Genomic DNA, 18,495 nt, shown 5'->3' with positions numbered 1-18,495 from the left:
TGGGTTGTGGCGTGGGTTGGCTGAAAACGCCCAAGCCACCACCCCGGGGGCTTGGGTTGGGGACGTAGCCCAAGGGGCGGGACTTTGAAGCCGGACGTGGGGCGGGCTAGCGATCCTATGTGGCGGGCTCCTATTCGCTTTTTTTTTAATAAAATGTCAAGCCACACCCCAACCCAAGCCCCGCCATACCCCACGGACACGTCATTCACCGGTGGGGGGCTCGAACTCCACGTGTCAACTCATGCCCCCAACGTGGGGCGGGGGTTGGGCTTGGGTTGGGGCATTTGCTGACACGTGTAAAAAGAGTCCCCCACTGCCTGGTTACGTGTCCGCGGGATATGGCGGGGGCGTGGGTTGGGCTTGGGTTGGGTGCACCGGTGGCATAAATTAAAAAAATATACAAAAAATCACACAACATTTATAAAATAAAAGCTACAACTTCATTAAAATTTTAAAAATTACATAATCCTAAAAATTACATCATTTCTAAAAATTACAAAATAAACAAATCTAGAGCGTTAAAAAAATTTCAAAAAGGTCGATCTTGTCGAACGCCTTGTTTTCCTTGCCTCGAAACTCTATGTTCGCCACCGCCACCCTGTCCTCGTGGCTTAACTCGCCACCGGGAACGGCTTCGTAATAAGCCTTGAAACGCTCGAGCTTGGGCCGTAGCTCGCGCCATTTATGTTGGCACGCGTTGAGGTTGTGGCGGTCGTTACCAACGTTATGTCGGTAGGCTCCGAATGCTTCCACCCAATATTTAATATGACCGGGTGGCCGACCCTTCATAGCGTCAACGACGCTTGTGACGAGAGCAATTTCTTCTTCATGGGTCCAGGATGCCATCGCGGTGTTGGGTTCGTGGGATGGGGGGGACCAGTGGGGTAGCGGGTTCAAGAGAAGTGGGTAGCCGGTGGGGTTTCGGTTCGTGGGATGGGGGACCAGAGGGTTACAAATATATAGAGGTTGTTGGGAGGCCGGGGTGGCAGTTTGGTGGTATGGGGGGACCGTTTGAATTTTTAAATTTAAAATTTGAAATGGCCGCCTGTCGTGGCGGGGTGAGCAAATGAGATTCCGCCAGCTCGCTTGGCCATACCACCCCACGCCCGGCTTGAAAGCCAAGCTCCAAGGGGCCACGCCCCAACCCAAGCCCACCCGGGGTTGGTGGCTTGGGCGTTTTACCCCAACCCAAGCCCCATACCCCGTGGCCTTATTTGGTTTCAATTTTGTTGCCATTTTAATCCGAAAGCAAAATCTAGTTAGATTTTTCACTTAACATCCAGCTTTTTTGTTTTTTTTTTCTCGCTTTTAATGAATGACAAAATTGTCAGATTTTTATAATTTGTTATTTATAAAACATTAAAAAACCATTTTACCGTTCATTAAAAGTGAGAAAAAAGATAAAAAAAAAAAAAATAGATACCTGAATGAATTTTAATTTTAGATGAAAATGAAAATAAAATTGAACCATATTCAAAAGGAAATCTCATCAACCATTCGGGTAGGTAACTCAAAAAAGATATTAATTCCATTTTGATTATTAAGAAATACAAATACAACAACAAGGAAGGACATATGCTTTCCACCATTTGATAGTTAGGTTGAGCTTGAAGGCATCAACTCCTTTTCCCTGACGAATCGACGAACATGAATCTCACAAATTCTCTTCTTATCAAATTCAGAGGTAATCTTATCACTAAATCCTTCCTTCTTCACTGTAATTTCTCCACAAATCGATCTATGGTTGATAAAATTACCAACTTGAATGATGCACTCAACCTGTTCGATGAAATGTCACAAACACGCCCTCTCCCATCTGTTGTCAAATTCACTCAGTTGTTGAATGCTGTTACTAAAATGAAACATTTTCCCTCTTCTCTTCATCTTTTCAACCAAATGTGTGCAATTGGTGTTCCCATTGATAAATACTCAATGAGCATTGCAATCAAGTGTTGTTGCCAGTTGTATCGCACCAAAGACGGGTTTGCAGTCCTAGGGTGTTGCTTTAGGCGAGCTATTCCACCCAATGTGTACATATATAGTGCACTCTTAGATGGACTTGTCCTTGAAGATAAGATTCTTGAAGCAGAGATGTTATTCAAGAAGCTCGTCAAACAAAAACTCTGTGAACCTGATGTGGTTATGTATAACACAATGATTAAAGGGCTTTGCAAGTTCGGTAATAACGTTACAGCAGTTGCTTTGCTCAGGCTAATGGAACAAAAAAACTGCAAGCCTAGTATTGTTACATATAGCACCATCATTGATAGTCTTTGCAAGGATAAACTGATTGATGATGCTTTCAAACTCTTTAAAGAGATGGTATTTGAAAAAGGAATTTTACCAAATGTCATTACCTACACCTCTTTAATTCGTGGCCTTTGTAACTTAGGTCATTGGGATGAGGCCTCAAAGCTGCTAAAAGAAATGGAGGATGAAAAGATTTCTCCAGATGTGCAAACCTTTACTGTATTAGTTGATGCTTTTTGCAAGGAAGGTAAAGTAGAAGAAGCTGAGGCTATTATCAACATCATGATTGAGAGAGGTGAGGTTCCAGACATAGTGACATACAACTCACTTATTGATGGTTACTGTCTTCGAGGTGAAATGATCAAAGCAAGGGAGATTTTTGATTCACTGGCGCTTAGAGGTCTCGTCCCTGATGTTGTCGCTTACAGTAGTTTGTTGAATGGGTATTGCAAAAATCTGAACATAGAAAAAGCTATGCAAATGTTTCAAGAAATGACTGGAAAAGGTTTAAAGCCCAATGTAGTCACTTACAACACCATGATACAAGGATTCTTTCAGGTTGGGCGTTGTGTAGATGCACGCAAACTCTTTGATGAGATGCATGCACAAAGCCAAATCCCAGACCAATACACTTATCGAATAGTTTTAGAGGGCCTTTGCAACAATCGTCAAGTAGAAGAGGCTCTCTCTTTTTTTCATTTGATGGGTGATAGCAAGCTTAATTCTGATATTGTTGTGTACAATATCCTCATTGATGGTGCAGGAAAATGTGGGAAAGTGGATATTGCAAGGGTTCTTTTCCAAGGTCTAATTGATAAAGGCGGTGTAGGCACGCGGCTGCTGCTGTAGGGGATTTAATTTTCATTTACGGTGGTTTACGCGGAGGTAAGACCTGATCTATATTTTCAGTTCTCTCGATACACTAGTAATTCACATTTCAAAAAAAAATCTGGTACTATGGTGTTTTATTTACTGTTGCTTTGTTAACTGCAGGGGTATTGTTAGATGATCTTTTAGTTGCTGAAGACCTGGCTGCTGCTGAAATGACATCAGCAGCGTCACATGCAGCTGCTGCAGCTGTAGCCTCTAATGCACAGGTAGGCGGGAGGCCACCTGGACGCTATGGATTTGTTGAAGACAGAACGAGGCAGCCAAATTCTGAAACAGATGCTGACGGTGCAGTCGTACTTGGGGATCCTGTTGCTCCGCCTGCTAACGGTGACATGTATACAGATCTCAGCACTGAGAATGCCATGCTCCCCGGCTCAAGGTAGTTTATCAACTAGAATTGTGCTTTATTTCAGCCTGACCAGTTTGACCCGTTACCAAACTCACTTAACCCGCACATTTAGACTTGTATTAGTTGAAGGACATGCATAAGCTTGATATTGAGAATAGGCCTGTAATCGAATCGAACCGAATGAACACGAACACATGCATGTTCGTGTTTGTTCATTTAACTTTAACCGAACACGAACGTATAAGTGAACGTATTTTTTTGTTCGTGTTCGTTCATTAAGAAAACGGGCGTGTTCGTTTATGTTCGTTCGTTTGTTTAAAACCTAAACGAACAAGTCATGAACGTAAACGAACATAAACAAGCAAACATAAAACAACACAAATGACCAAACATAAAGTAGCTTTTTTATAGTATAAATTATTGATTAATTACGGTAAGTTATATTGGAAAGCTCGTTCTTATTATTGGAACGCCCAATTATCAATTAGTCATAATGTAAGTAGTTAAAAAACCTCTTTTATGTTTATATATATTATATATATAAATATAAATATAACCTCATATGTATATATTTAAATGTTAACAAACATAAATGAACATAAATAAACGAACATAAACGGACGTTCACGAACATAAATGAATGAACAACACGTGTGTTCATGTTCGTTCGTTTAATTAAATGAACAAATAGTTATGTTCATGTTTGTTCGTTTATTTAATAAACGCGACCTTCCCGCCGAACAAGTTTGCGAACAGTTCATGAACGTTTGGTTCGTTTACAGGCCTAATTGAGAATGTCATGGTTCATGCGCAGGAGATTAAGCAAAGGAGTTGAATATTTGGTCGAGGCATCGGCAGCTGAAGCTGAAGCTATTGCTAAAACCCTAGCCGCCGCAAAAGCACGTCAATCTAACGGTGAAGTTGATCTGCCAGATAGAGACCGTGGAGCGGAGGCTACTCCGAGTGGGAAACAAATGATAAAACCTGATTCTGATGTTGTACCTAGTTCTGCGCCAGCTGGCATACGTTTGCATCATCGAGCTGTAATTATTATTTTCCTAGTTTTTTACTGTTTATATTGAGTGTGTATAGTGTGTACAGTGTATCTGATTTCCATGGATTTACAGGTGGTAGTAGCTGCAGAGACGGGTGGAGCATTAGGTGGAATGGTGAGACAGCTGTCAATAGATCAGTTTGAAAATGAAGGCAGGAGGGTTAGTTATGGGACCCCAGAAAACGCAACTGCAGCAAGGAAGCTTCTAGATCGGCAAATGTCAATCAACAGTGTCCCCAAAAAGGTAAAGAAAATTCTAGAGATTCTGTTTCTGTAAAGAGTTAAATGTCATTTTCGACCCTGAGGTTTGGTCAGTCTTGCGACTTTTGTCCAAAGGTTTGTTTTTCTGCATCTGGATCCAAAAGGTTTGAAATCTTGCCATTTTCATCTAACTCGTTAACTCCATCCATTTTTGTCTGTTAAGTCAGGGGTATTTCCGTCTTTTTGCCAACTTAAAGGGTAGTTCGGTCCTTTTCACTTTATGTAAAAAGACTGAATTGTTATTTAAGTTAACAAAAATGACGGAAATACCCTTGACTTAACAAAGAAAAATGGATGGAGTTAACGAGCCTGATGAAATAGGCAAGATTTTAAACCTTTTGGATCCAGATGCGGAAAAACAAACCTTTGGACGAAAGTCGCAAAACTGACCAAACCTCAGACTAAAATGGCATTTTACTCTTCCGTAAATATATGTCTACTGTTTTTGGAAAATAGTTAAAGCCGCTTGCATTCTCTCTTTCTACTTTTCTTCAGGTGATTGCTCACCTATTGAAGCCTCGTGGGTGGAAGCCACCTGTTCGCAGACAATTCTTTCTGGATTGTAATGAGATAGCTGATCTTTGTGATAGTTCTGAACGAATATTTTCAAGTGAACCTAGTGTTTTACAACTTAGGGCTCCAATCAAGATATTTGGTGATTTGCATGGGCAATTTGGAGACCTCATGAGACTTTTTGATGAGTACGGATCCCCATCTACGGCTGGAGACATAGCGTAAGAGATCCTTCTAGATCATTCTTATTACTCATACAATTATGTCCTCTTTAACTTCTGACAGTTGATATGCTAATTTTTTATGCTTTATTTATTAGATATATCGATTATCTCTTCTTAGGAGATTATGTTGATCGAGGCCAACACAGTTTGGAAACCATTAGCCTTCTGTTAGCTCTGAAGGTACAATCTGCGTCTCACTTTTGTACCAAAAACTGATTTTAGCTCTGTAAAACATGATTTATGCATGTTGCAACTGGTGAAATTTTGTAGGTTGAATATCCACACAATGTTCATTTAATTCGTGGGAATCATGAAGCTGCAGATATAAATGCACTTTTTGGCTTTCGAATCGAGTGCATAGAGCGAATGGTAACATCATGCTATTTGTTTTGTTTATTCAGTTTTAATTTTGAGGTTGTCCTTTTTTAGTAGAGGTGGAAAGATGTGGGTTACGGCTTAAAATGACTTTTTTTTTGCATGGGTACAGAAGGATCTTGACTGGTGATCCAAAACTCTTTCATTATAATTTTCTTTAGCACGTCAAATATGATTATAAGTAGGGGTGCAAACGAGCCAAGCGGCTCGCGAGCTGCTTGAGATCGACTTGAGAAAAAGCTCGAAACGAGCCGGGCCTTATCAAGCCCGAGCCGAGCTTGGCCTAAAACAAAGCTCGTTTATTTACCGAGCCCGAGCTTGAGTCTGGCATGTGAAGCCCGCCAGGCTCGTCGAGCCTTAGTGTAATATTAAGTTTTATTAATATTTAATAACATTTACCCTTATTTAAAGTTGTCTAGGAAACGAGCCGAGTCGAGCTTATTTAAACTTGTTTGCGAGCCGAGCCCGAACTTAAAAATAAGCTTGTTTTGTAAACGAGCCCGAGCTTCACTTATCGAGCTCGTGAGCCTAAACGAGTCTATTATTTGTATTATTTCTATTTAATATATTAATGAATAGATAATAAACAAGCCGAGCTCAAGCTTGAGAAACTACCAATGAGCCGAGCTCGAGCCTGGCGAGCTTGGGCTCAGCTAGGCTTGTTGGCACCCCTAAATTTATAAGTTTATATCATTTCATTAATACTTGCTTTATTAATAAAATGGTTTAGGAGAATTTCTGCATTAAAATTACATTTTGGGCGACTTTTGATCTGTTAAACCAGTGATAAAATTGAACCTCAGTTGATCAATGCATAAGTTAATAGGTAGAAATTGTCATTTCTAATTTCAATGATAATAAATAATTATAAACAGGGCGAGAGAGATGGAATCTGGGTATGGCACAGGATAAACAGATTATTCAACTGGTTGCCACTGGCCGCGTTAATTGAGAAAAAGATTATTTGTATGCATGGTGGTATTGGGAGGTCAATTAATCATATTGAGCAGATCGAAAACCTTCAACGGCCGATCACGATGGAAGCTGGTTCAATTGTACTTATGGATTTATTGTGGTTGGTTCTTTGTTCATCCATTGTTAAAACTGAATTTTATCGAATTACTCTATACATGTTCTGACAGTTAGGTTTCTGAATAGGTCTGACCCAACAGAAAATGACAGTGTGGAAGGACTGCGACCAAATGCCAGAGGTCCTGGGTTAGTTACTTTCGGGGTTAGTGTTGTTTCTTATTAGTTATTATATATATGAAAAGATGGTTCATTATTCATAATTCATAATTCATTTGCATATGCATGGATTTGACAGCCTGATCGTGTTATGGAATTCTGCAACAACAATGATCTCCAACTGATTGTACGTGCACATGAATGTGTAATGGATGGATTTGAACGTTTTGCCCAAGGACATTTGATTACCCTCTTCTCAGCCACTAATTATTGTGGTAATTCTTTCGTTCGTTACAATAAGATTCAAATTTTTTATAATAAAGCTAGTTAGCACTCGTAACTGGGTAGGATTTGACATATCTAGGGGTATTATTCAGGTTTTTTAATTGGGTTCTGGGTTATTTGGGTTTTTTTGTCATGTGAATCCTATGCGTAACCCGACCTAAATAAAATTCAGGTTAATAGGTTTCGTGTTAATTCGGGTCGGGTTAATTGGTACACGGATTTTTAAATACAAGCTGCAATGCTTACTTTACAATTTAATTTAACATGATCATTAAGTAAAAAACACAAATTGCCAAATAAAAACACTCCCAATATGATATTTCGTTCAAACCGATTCGCTAAACATATATATTACCTAAAAAAGTCAAATACAATAATCACAAAACCAAACCGTATCAACCCATCGTATAAATTAAAAAGTCAAATCATATCAACGTAACCGAATCTTTTTAGTCCGGCAAACCAACCAATGAAACACCGAAACAAAAAAATCTTGTTCACGACAAAACAAAAACGTGAGGGAGGAACTTTAGACTTTTCTGTTGTGAATTATTTATAAAGTTATAATTGACATTTTTTTAATCTAATTCCCCGGTTAATTGGGTCAATCCGATTAACATTTGTTAACCCAATTACCGACCCGGATACTATTTTTGGGTTTCGGGTTCCATTTTGTTCGGGTTAACTGGGTAACACCGTAATCGGGTTTGGGTTAATTTTATTAGGGTCGGTTGTCGGGTTTAGGTTAAAAAAACACCCCTAGACACATATCTAATGATACGTACTGAACTTTGCCAATTGGTGTATTCTCTAGGTACCGCAAATAATGCAGGCGCGATATTAGTGCTGGGTAGAGATCTTGTAGTGGTTCCGAAACTTATTCATCCTCTGCCACCAGCAATTTCATCACCTGAAACTTCCCCTGAACGGCATATCGATGATACATGGATGCAGGTACGTTTTCAAATCCATATTTTCATCACTTTATTATGTCTTATTGATGTTATTAACATGAACATGTTCTTCACATGTAATTAGGAGCTTAATGCAAACAGACCACCAACGCCAACTAGAGGCCGTCCACAAGTTACAAATGATCGTGGTTCTCTTGCATGGATGTAGTTGAACTGTTGAAGTATCGTATAATCACATCTCTGTAATCACCCAGAAAACTTTGCTACGGTTGGTTCATTCAAGAGCTTTCAAGAATTTTTTCAACCGTATCCTCCCAACCTGACTCCACATAGTTGGTAAAAATGAAGATTTGAGATCGATCACAAAAAACGCAGCAAAGGCGGGTTAGCAATCCCTTTGTGCATTGGCAAAGGGGGAGTTTTGATTTTCATTGCTGGTTTTTGTTTTACATGATTTTTGTTCTTTGGTTAGGTGTATGATTTGTTTATTTTTGTTTTGAGTTTTGTTAAAAAGATAGAATGAGGTTGGTTATATATATGTCTGGAAAGAAGGTGATGATTGTATCATAGTGGAAGTGGTGGTGTTGTGTTTATGTACAATGTAACATTTGTGTGAAGATAAAGACTAAAAAACTTCATTTGTTTCTGTTGTTAGAGCTAAGGTAAATATACTTTATTTTTAAAAATATAAATATTTTTAGGACATTTAATAGTGTTTTATTTTCAGAGCAAAAACACGTTAAATTTTGTTTTTTGAAAAATTAAAATACTTCATATTGTTACTTTTCTCAAAGAAAAGTTCTTGGTAATAGTCGGTACGCATCAGACAAGAATCACAAGATGATTCACTATTCACATGCTAATTTTAATACTCTTATTTTAAAATTCAAGATTCGCCAACATGTGTGTAAAAAAAACTAAGTACTTTGGTGGCATTTTCTTTGAGTGAATTGCAAGTTTTGTCCTTTATCTTTAGGCCATTTTGTAAGTTTTGTCCTTTATGTTTAAATTTGACGAGTTTTCCTTTATGTTTGAAAATCAAGCACGTTTTACCCTTTGGGCCTTAAAAATCAAGCACGTTTTGTCCTTTATGTTTAAAAATCAAGCACGTTTTGTCCTTTATGTTTAAAAAATCAAGCACGTTTTGTCCTTAAAAATCAAGCACGTTTTGCCCCAAAGGGTAAAACGTGCTTGATTTTCAAACATAAAGGAGAAAACTCGTCAAATTTAAACATAAAGGACAAAACTTGCAAAATGGCCTAAAGATAAAGAACAAAACTTGCAATTCACTCCATTTTCTTTTGTTAAAACATTGATAGGTCCAATGATCTCTAGATCTAGTAGTGGAGAGCTTGCAGATTCGACTCCCACTTGGTGCAGAGTGAGGCACTGGTGAACAATGATAGGAGACCCAGGGAAACCTGGGTTGGATCCTTGAGCCAAACGGGTTTTACCTGTAATTTCACTGTCGTGCCTATGGGCGGGTGGGTTACCGGGTCTTCCCTGGAATTAATGATGGACTCGGGTTACTCTCGGAGTACTCCGTTTGTCCAGTAGGTGCCCCGAGAGTGCTCGGGATTGAGTTTGTTGGCCGTTAAAAAAAAACATTGATATGTATAAAATGAATGATGACAAAATGAGCTTCTACAATAAACGAGGTTTTCATGATTTGAGTGTGTATTTTGAGTTTTCTAGAAATACAAAAAGAACATGCTTTCTGCCATTTGATAGTTAGGTTGAAGCTTCAACTCCGTTTCACTGCTGGAGACGATGATGAATCGCACAGCTTTCATCAAATTCGGAGGTACCAACTCCTTCCTTCTTCATTCTCTCTCATCTTTCCAATCCGGTACTCATAAAGCTTCCCTTCACTCCAATGTTTCCTTTTTTATTCATAAAATTACCAACTTGAATGATGCCTTGGAACTGTTCGATGAAATGTCACACAGACAGCCTTTGCCATCTGTTGTTCACTTCACTCAGTTGTTGAATGCTGTTACTAAAATGAAACATTTTTCTTCTTCTCTTCATCTTTTCAACCAAATGTGTGCAATTGGTGTTCCCGTTGATAAATACTCAATGAGCATTGCAATCAAGTGTTGTTGCCAGTTGTATCGCACCAAAGACGGTTTCGCAGTCCTAGGTTGTTGCTTTAGACGATCTATTGCACCGAATGAGTTTATATATAGTGCACTCTTAGATGGACTTGTCCTTGAAGATAAGATTCTTGAAGCAGAGATGTTATTCAAGAAGCTCGTCAAACAAAAACTTTGTGAACCTAATGTTGTTATGTACAACACAATGATTAAAGGCCTTTGCAAGTTCGGTAATAACGTTACAGCACTTGCTTTGCTCAGGCTGATGGAGCAAAAGAACTGCAAGCCTGATATTGTTACATATAACACCATCATTGATAGTCTTTGCAAGGATAAACTGATTGATGATGCTTTCAAGCTCTTTAAAGAAATGGTATCTGACAAAGGTATTCTACCAGATGTCATCACATACACCTCTTTAATATGTGGTCTTTGTAAATTAGGTCATTGGGATGAAGCCTCAAAGCTGCTAAAAGAAATGGAGGATGAGAACATTTCTCCAAATGTGCAAACCTTTACTGCATTAGTTGATGCATTTTGCAAGGAAGGTAAAGTAAAAGAAGCTGGGGCTGTTATCAACATCATGATTGAGAGAGGTGAGTTCCCAGACATAGTGACATATAACTCACTTATTGATGGTTACTGTCTGCGAGGTGAAATGATCAAAGCAAAAAAACTTTTTGATTCACTGACGCTTAGAGGTCTCATCCCTGATGTTGTCGCTTACAGTAGTTTGTTGAATGGGTATTGCAAAAATCTGAACATAGAAAAAGCTATGCAAATGTTTCAAGAAATGACTGGAAAAGGTTTAAAGCCCAATGTATCACTTACAACACCATGATACAAGGATTCTTTCAGGTTGGGCGTTGTGTAAATGCACGCAAACTCTTTGATGAGATGCATGCACAAGGCCAAATCCCAAACCAATACACTTATCGAATAGTTTTAACGGGCCTTTGCAACAATCGTCAAGTAGAGGAGGCTCTCTCTTTGTTTCATTTGATGGGTGATAGCAAGCTTAATTCTGATATTGTTGTGTACAATATCCTCATTGATGGGGCAGGAAAATGTGGGAAAGTGGATAGTGCGAGGGTTCTTTTCCAAGGTCTAATTGATAAAGGCTTGCAACCTAATGTTCGTACATACACTGTGATGATAAGTGGTTTTTGTCAGGAAGGTCTATTGGGGGAAGCCAAGTTGTTGTTTCTTAAAATGGACGAGAGTGGCTGCCTGCCAGATAATGTTACTTACCGTGTTCTTCTCCAAGGATATCTAAAGAACCAGCACTATGATGATGTGGTGATGCTTTTACAGGAAATGGTTGATAGAGGTTACTCACTTGATGCTTCGACTTTATCGTTATTTATAGATCATATCGCAGCTGGTTTACTAGATAGAAGTATGCTTAAGCTGTTAGGTAAGCTTGTGCCAAAAGAATTAATGGACGATCCTAGCTTGTGCGACTGGGAGTGAAACTGAAATAGTAATTGTGGGATGACATGTGGTCTTCATGTGTTTGTTCATTAGACATTTTCAATATAACGAATTCACAAGGATTACGCATTTGTTTTTGTTGTAGTTTAACGATGTTTTGCTCGTTTCATGAATACCAGCTGTAACTTGTTCTTTGTGTTTTATCTTTTGCACCCTGAGACATGATATTTCACATTTTATCGACTTGATGTGGTAGTTCGAGTTTAACATCTACACCGTGTCTGTCATTGTTTTTCTTTTCTGAAATCAGCCCTGTATTAGCAATCAACTCAAGTTAATTTCCTTGTCAAGTTTCACAATTGATATTGTATGACAATTCAGATGGTAATATCTTCTTTGTGTTTTACTTTTTGCTTCTTGAGACATGATGCTTCACTTTTTTTTTGGCTTTATATGCCGGTTCCATTTTTATATATAGAGTAAAGTGTCATTTTGGTCCATGTGGTTTGGATAGTTTTGCCAGTATAATCTAAAGGTTTCATTTATAGCTTGTGGGTCCAAATACTTTTCACCATTGCCATTTTGGTCAAACTAACTTAACCCCGTCCATGAACTCGGTTAAGTGAGGTACAATTTTGTCTTTTTCTATTATTTATAATAATTCATTTATTAAGCCCTCCATTTTAACCCATTTTCTTCAACCTATCACATGTATCACGTACAATACTTGATAATCGCAGACCGTTAAGCAGCAGCAGACAATCAGCGGACACTCCACTCCGGCGAGATAGGACAGACACTTCACTCCGGCGATCTATCAAAGGTGAGAATCTGGCCGGAGTTAGCCGGAACAGGAAGGTACTTCGATTTCCGTTCACTTTTAAATCCTGCATCAATAGATTTTACTGAAACATGAAATTAGATTATGACAAATTAAGTAGCACCCTATCTTACTCAACCTGCTCATGTGTCAAAAGGAGACTCTGTTGTAGCAGCATTCCCTTCTAATGAAACTAATATTAGTTATGGAATTGATTTTTTGTAGGTAATTATATTTGTTCACATCGTTTGTTTTGTTTTGTTTTGTTTTGTTTAGATACATATATACAAACATATTCAAAGATTGCTATGTTTGAGATACACACATTCAACTGTATACAGTAAAAATGTTATATTCATCACATAAGGTCTTCTAAGAGGAGTCCATGGTCACATAGGTTGAAGATAATGGGTTAAAAGGAGAGGGTTTAATAAATGAACTATTATTATTCCATATATAAATAAGAAACAACTTTGTTCATATCTTAATATCTTGGTTGTACCATGAGCTTAGGGAGTTTTTCAAAAAAAAAACTTTGATTTTTCACTTTTAACCCAAGAATTTTCATATTTTGTATTTTAACCCCTTTTAATTTTTTACTTTTAATCCAAACTTTTCCATCTTTTATAATTTAACACAACACTTTATTATTTACAACTTTGGACACCCATACTTTTTTATCTTTCGCAAGTTTTACGTTTCGTTCTAAATTTTGCAAGTTAACACGTCGTAGCGTGTATGTGAGGTTCAACGTTTTTTGCTCTATTTTTTCATATTCGACAGGCCCGTCGCAACGTGTCCATTTTTCCCTTTTTGACAAGTTTGCCGCAACAGGCGGGTCCTAGATCAACTAAGTTATTATTTTCTACGTTTTCCATTTCTGGTTAATTTCTTCGCATTAACACACTGTAACGTGTGTGCGTGGTTCAGCGATTTTAAATATGATTTTCGTTCAGTGTAATTTTTCCCATTTTATCTATTTTATTTTTGCGATGTTGAGAGTCGATGCCGTTGTGGCATTGGTGCTACTTGGCACTGTTTTACAAACGATTTTAACCTATTAATTTTTTTACTAATATTTTGTTTCGGTTTACCCCTATACTTCCTTTACTTAAAAACTATTTTTTACGTGCATATTTTATGTACGGGTAGGTATAAATATGATTTGTTCTACATTCTGACGTAAACTTTTTTTATAGACGAGTCAGGTCAAATTCAATACGTTTTCGTTTAAAGAAACTATTTTTACGTGCATATTTTTATGTACGTTTTGGTATAAATTCAAGTTGTTCTACGTTTCGACGTAAACTTTTTTGGGAAATGATACAGGTCAAATATAATATTTTTCGTGTTTATTTTATGTATGTTTCGTAAAGTTTGTTTCGAACCGAGTGGAGTCAAATTATGGTTTCTTTTTCTCCCTTTTTTACGAAAGCTCTAATTAATCCCTTTCGATTACATGTGCAGATTTTCCTTCATACCCGTTACGTTTTCTATGTATGAGTTGGGTCACATATAATACATTATGATTGTTCGATATGAATTTGATTTACTTTACGTTTGATCAAATCACAATGCTTATACACGTTACATTGAGTTCAACTGGATACGTCGAAATGTGTGTTTTCATATGGTTAATGCATCATATAACATTTGGACCAATTCATTCGATGTTTATGATGTACACGCACCGCAACACGGGCGGGTCTTAATCCTAGTTATAAATAAAAGAAAAGGACAATATTTTACCTGACTTAACGGAGTTCTTGGATGGGGTTAAGTCAGTTGGACCACAATGGCAATGGTGAAAAGTTTTTGGACCCACAGGCTATAAATGAAACATTTGGACTATACTGGCAAAACTGGCCAAACCATAGGGACCAAAATGGCACTTTACTCTTATATATATCAACAATGTGAATATCATAGTTAGTTCATAGATTTTCTTTTCTAAAAGCAGCACTGTATTAGCAATCAACCCTTGATTATTCAAAATATTTAGGAATGTTATCATAGCATGCTTATTTTGATAGGTAAGTGATATAGCGCGTTATACAATAACGAAGATCAAAACACGTTGATTCTACGAATACCCGTGTTGTCTTTCCCAAACCCCCAAAATTCAACCCAAATGGCACATAATTTGAAGTGAAAATTGAGTTAATTCAAAAATACCATAACATTAAAAATAAAAATAAAAAACAAATTTTAATAGTTGGACTCACTTGAAAATAAAACAGAAAAACAACCCTAGCTAACCCATTTAGTGTCGACTTCTCAAACTTCATCACCCTTCCCCAACACCCTTTTTTTTTCTTCTTCTTCTCACCACACATCTCCGCCGGCAACACCTATTCGGAACAAACGAATTGAAGGAGATAGAGAGAGAGAGACCAAATGAGAGATGCAGAGAGATAATCGAGTTTTAGGCGAGGAGGTTATTCGTTGAGTTTTTATAAAATTATCATTCTAATATTTAGTGTAAACTATAATTTTCATCTGTGGTTTGATGATTTTAATACTCTCAGCTTGATAATTTAATAATTGCATCTATTGTCCATTAGTTTGCTAATTCTAACAGTTTTAGTCCATACCACACTTCACAGTGAAGTCATGATAAAAAGACTATAATACCCTTGGTATTCATAAATACGAAAGAGGTATTTATGATCGGGAGTCAATAATTAGGTATAATGTTCACCATTTTTTTAGATAAAAGTAATAAACGAGAAAGAAGAAAAAAGATGAGTAAATTGCCAAAATGTCCCTAAACCTTTTGTCACTTTAATTCAAAACTTAAACCTTTTGAATCTGAGTTTCAATTTTGTTGCTGTTTTAATCCAAAAGCAAAAACTGGTCAGATTTTCAATTAACATCCAACATTTTTGTTTTTTTTCCTACGAAGGGTAAAATGGTCAGATTTTTATAATTTGTTATAATAAAACGTTAAAAACTCATTTTGCCTTTTATTAAAAGCGAGGAAAAAGATTAAAAAAAACTAAATATTAATTAAAAAATTTGACTAGATTTTAATTTTGAATGAAAATAATAATATAATTGAAATCACAATAACCAAATTCAAAAGGAAATCTCATGAACCATTCAGGTAGGTTACTCAAAAAAGATATTGATTCCATTTTGATTTTTAAGAAATACAAATACAACAAGGACAGACATGTATCTCACAAACTAACAGCTTGAGAGTCCTTTACCACCAGTAATTGATTCCATTTTGATTTTTAACAAAATAACCTTTATTTTCGTCGATCTTCAAGTTCACCTTTGCCAGTAATTTTTGTACATAATCCTTTACCCTGAAAGTAATTTTTGTAGGGCTTCTGAAGTTGATTTATCACAGATTAACAGCTTGAGAGTCCTTTTTCAGCTGCTTCTGTTTCCAACAATGGCAAAGGTGGAGCTCGCCGAGGTACAAAAATTAATAAACCTGAAAATTTTCAATTGGTAAGCGGATTTACTTCTACTTTAACTTTGTCTGTGTAGATTATTTGTCCCTTTCCATTTTTAAGGTCTAGCTAAATCTATTGGACATGGATGTGGTTGAAAATACTATGATTGTTCTAATCCATTTGTAATATTATTGTAATCTCGGATTATGTAATGGTTGAATGTTTCTCTTTTAGGATCTTTTGATACTTGGATTCGTCAACTTCATCATACATATTTAGATTGTTCTTCTCTTCGATATGGGCCCCATCATCGATTGTTCTTTCTTCGATGTTTATGCAAGTGATATGGACACCTTCGTTTATTGTTCTTCTCTTCAATATTATCCATCCATGTAATTATTTTTCAATTTGAGTTTTATAGTAAAACTCTTGGTCCACTTGAAACAAATTGCAAACAAGTTACACTAAATGGGACTCCAACCCGTGACCTCCATATTAGTATATATTATATGTTTGTGTTAAGCCACCCGCGAAGCTCGCGGGATCTTAGGCTAGTTTAGAATATAAATAATATCTTGGTAGATTGATTTCTTTTTTTTTTTTTTTTTAATTTTCCGTAGTTGTGCAAATGATTTACTTACCATGTTACCTATTTTCAGGTTTCTTGTGCCAGCTAAGATCAAAACCCTTAATTGGTATATTTGCAAAATCTATGTAGAGGAATCGACAGACCAACGTATCCCAGAAGCCGTAATTTTTTTGACATGTTGGTTCCATAAAAAAAACAAACATGTTTGTAAAGTTTAAGGTGCGGGTATATCACTTGTGACCGTTACATGTGGTGTATACTCTTAAGACCTTTTATGGGCTACCTAAATTAGTCAGTTGTTAGGAAAGTGGTTCGGTTAATAGTATAAACAATTGGTTATTAATGTGGATAAATTAAGTATGTTCCAGATAATAGTGTTTTTCCAAATAAAAAAGTGATAAGCTGCAAACTCTTAAGTTGCTAAGTGTCCTGGTGCAAGAATATATTGATAGGGCATGTTTGCACCAAGAAGCCACTCCATACCAAAGTTTAGTTAACATTCAATGGAATTAGCTAATATACGCTTTCATTTTATCCGTGACATAAATTCACCCTTAGAATTACTAACAAGTGTTGTGTTTTCCGTTGCATCGCGAATTTGGTTTTGGTTATGGCTCAAAGCCGAACCGCCCTTACATAGCCCTAAACTCACCAACCTAAGTGATATGTTTCCCGCCGCATCGCGTGGGTAAAAGACTAGTATATATATATATATATATATATATATATATATATAGAGTGGGGATCCTACGGAAAGTGTGTTTTTCCTAAAAAGTGTAAAAAGTCATAAAACACAATAATTTCAAACATAAAACACACCTAAAACTCACAAATAATAGAATGAATATTACTAAAACACCATATTCAAATTCTAATAGTCCATAAAAACTTCAAACACACCATCGTAGAACTATGAATATAAAACACACAATGCTAAACAACATAAAACACAATAATATTTGTCATTCCACAATCAGAGTCTTAACATCTAAAACACAACACAAAACCCACATACATGATGTTTTAGTAATCTTCATCATATTATTTGTGGGTTTTTTGTGTGTTTTATTGTTGACATTATGGTGTTTTATGACTTTTTACACTTTTTAGGAAATTTAGACTTTCTGGCCAACTCCTATCATATATATATATATATATATATATATATATATATATATATATATATATATATATATATATATATATGGCTCGTTTTAAAAGAGAAACACCACGAGTTGTAAGAACCGTGAGAACTTGTTGTTCCTGCGCGAGTTGGGCCAAATTATTTTTACACAAATGTAGATGAAAACATTATAAACACATCTGTAAAAAAAGTAAAAAAAAAAATTGTTGAGTCGATAGTTTTGACTGATACAAGTTTTTTTTTACGCGCTGGTATAATTTTTGCACGAAGATAAATATTCTTTTTTACGCCTCATGTAAATATGGGTATGCGGCATTTTTTTTAATTGTTTTTACTAAAACAAATGATTTTTTTATGACTTTTGAGAAAAAAATCAGAAAAACCTTTTGGATGACCTAGTTGTCACGATTCTCACAACTCAAGGTCCATCCCTATATATATATACATACGTTCATACATAGAGCAACTTTTGTTTAATATAATATATATTTAGTGCATAATAAATATTGTTAGAGATAGAATTGTGAATTGTGATACGATTAACTTAATGCTATATGTTTTTTTTCCAAATTAATGTATGTAATGCATGATCACCTCTCCTATCCATAATTTTAGGGATCATGTTAACTGCGTGATGTTATTCATTTAGTATGCATGTTTAACTATCGTAATACTAAACGCTTAATATTTATGCAATCCTC

General features: G+C 36.4%; 2 protein-coding genes and 1 pseudogene across 2 annotated transcripts; all 3 read left to right on the top strand.

Annotated features, from left to right (window-relative positions):
* The first annotated feature begins 1,571 nt into the window (after positions 1-1,571).
* On the top strand, positions 1,572-6,953 carry LOC110930855 (pentatricopeptide repeat-containing protein At3g22470, mitochondrial-like). Its single transcript, XM_035987765.1, has 8 exons — positions 1,572-3,135; positions 3,244-3,520; positions 4,305-4,533; positions 4,618-4,788; positions 5,301-5,539; positions 5,638-5,722; positions 5,813-5,911; positions 6,793-6,953. Exon 1 carries the CDS (start codon positions 1,648-1,650, stop codon positions 3,097-3,099), a length of 1,452 nt encoding a protein of 483 aa, XP_035843658.1. The 5' UTR covers positions 1,572-1,647; the 3' UTR covers positions 3,100-3,135; positions 3,244-3,520; positions 4,305-4,533; positions 4,618-4,788; positions 5,301-5,539; positions 5,638-5,722; positions 5,813-5,911; positions 6,793-6,953.
* On the top strand, positions 1,633-8,949 carry LOC110930854 (serine/threonine-protein phosphatase BSL3). The gene is made up of 12 exons (XM_022174239.2): positions 1,633-3,135; positions 3,244-3,520; positions 4,305-4,533; positions 4,618-4,788; positions 5,301-5,539; positions 5,638-5,722; positions 5,813-5,911; positions 6,793-6,992; positions 7,076-7,151; positions 7,245-7,380; positions 8,205-8,344; positions 8,429-8,949. Exons 2-12 carry the CDS (start codon positions 3,294-3,296, stop codon positions 8,510-8,512), a joined length of 1,686 nt encoding a protein of 561 aa, XP_022029931.1. The 5' UTR covers positions 1,633-3,135; positions 3,244-3,293; the 3' UTR covers positions 8,513-8,949.
* A 1,127-nt stretch (positions 8,950-10,076) lies between these two features.
* LOC110928349 lies at positions 10,077-12,103 on the top strand (annotated as a pseudogene).
* Positions 12,104-18,495: the final 6,392 nt, after the last annotated feature.

The sequence above is a fragment of the Helianthus annuus genome, chromosome 3 (assembly GCF_002127325.2).
Source record: "Helianthus annuus cultivar XRQ/B chromosome 3, HanXRQr2.0-SUNRISE, whole genome shotgun sequence".
Classification (NCBI taxonomy): domain Eukaryota; kingdom Viridiplantae; phylum Streptophyta; class Magnoliopsida; order Asterales; family Asteraceae; genus Helianthus; species Helianthus annuus.
Note: the sequence above shows the minus strand (reverse complement) of the source record. Positions and strands in the feature narration are given on the sequence as shown.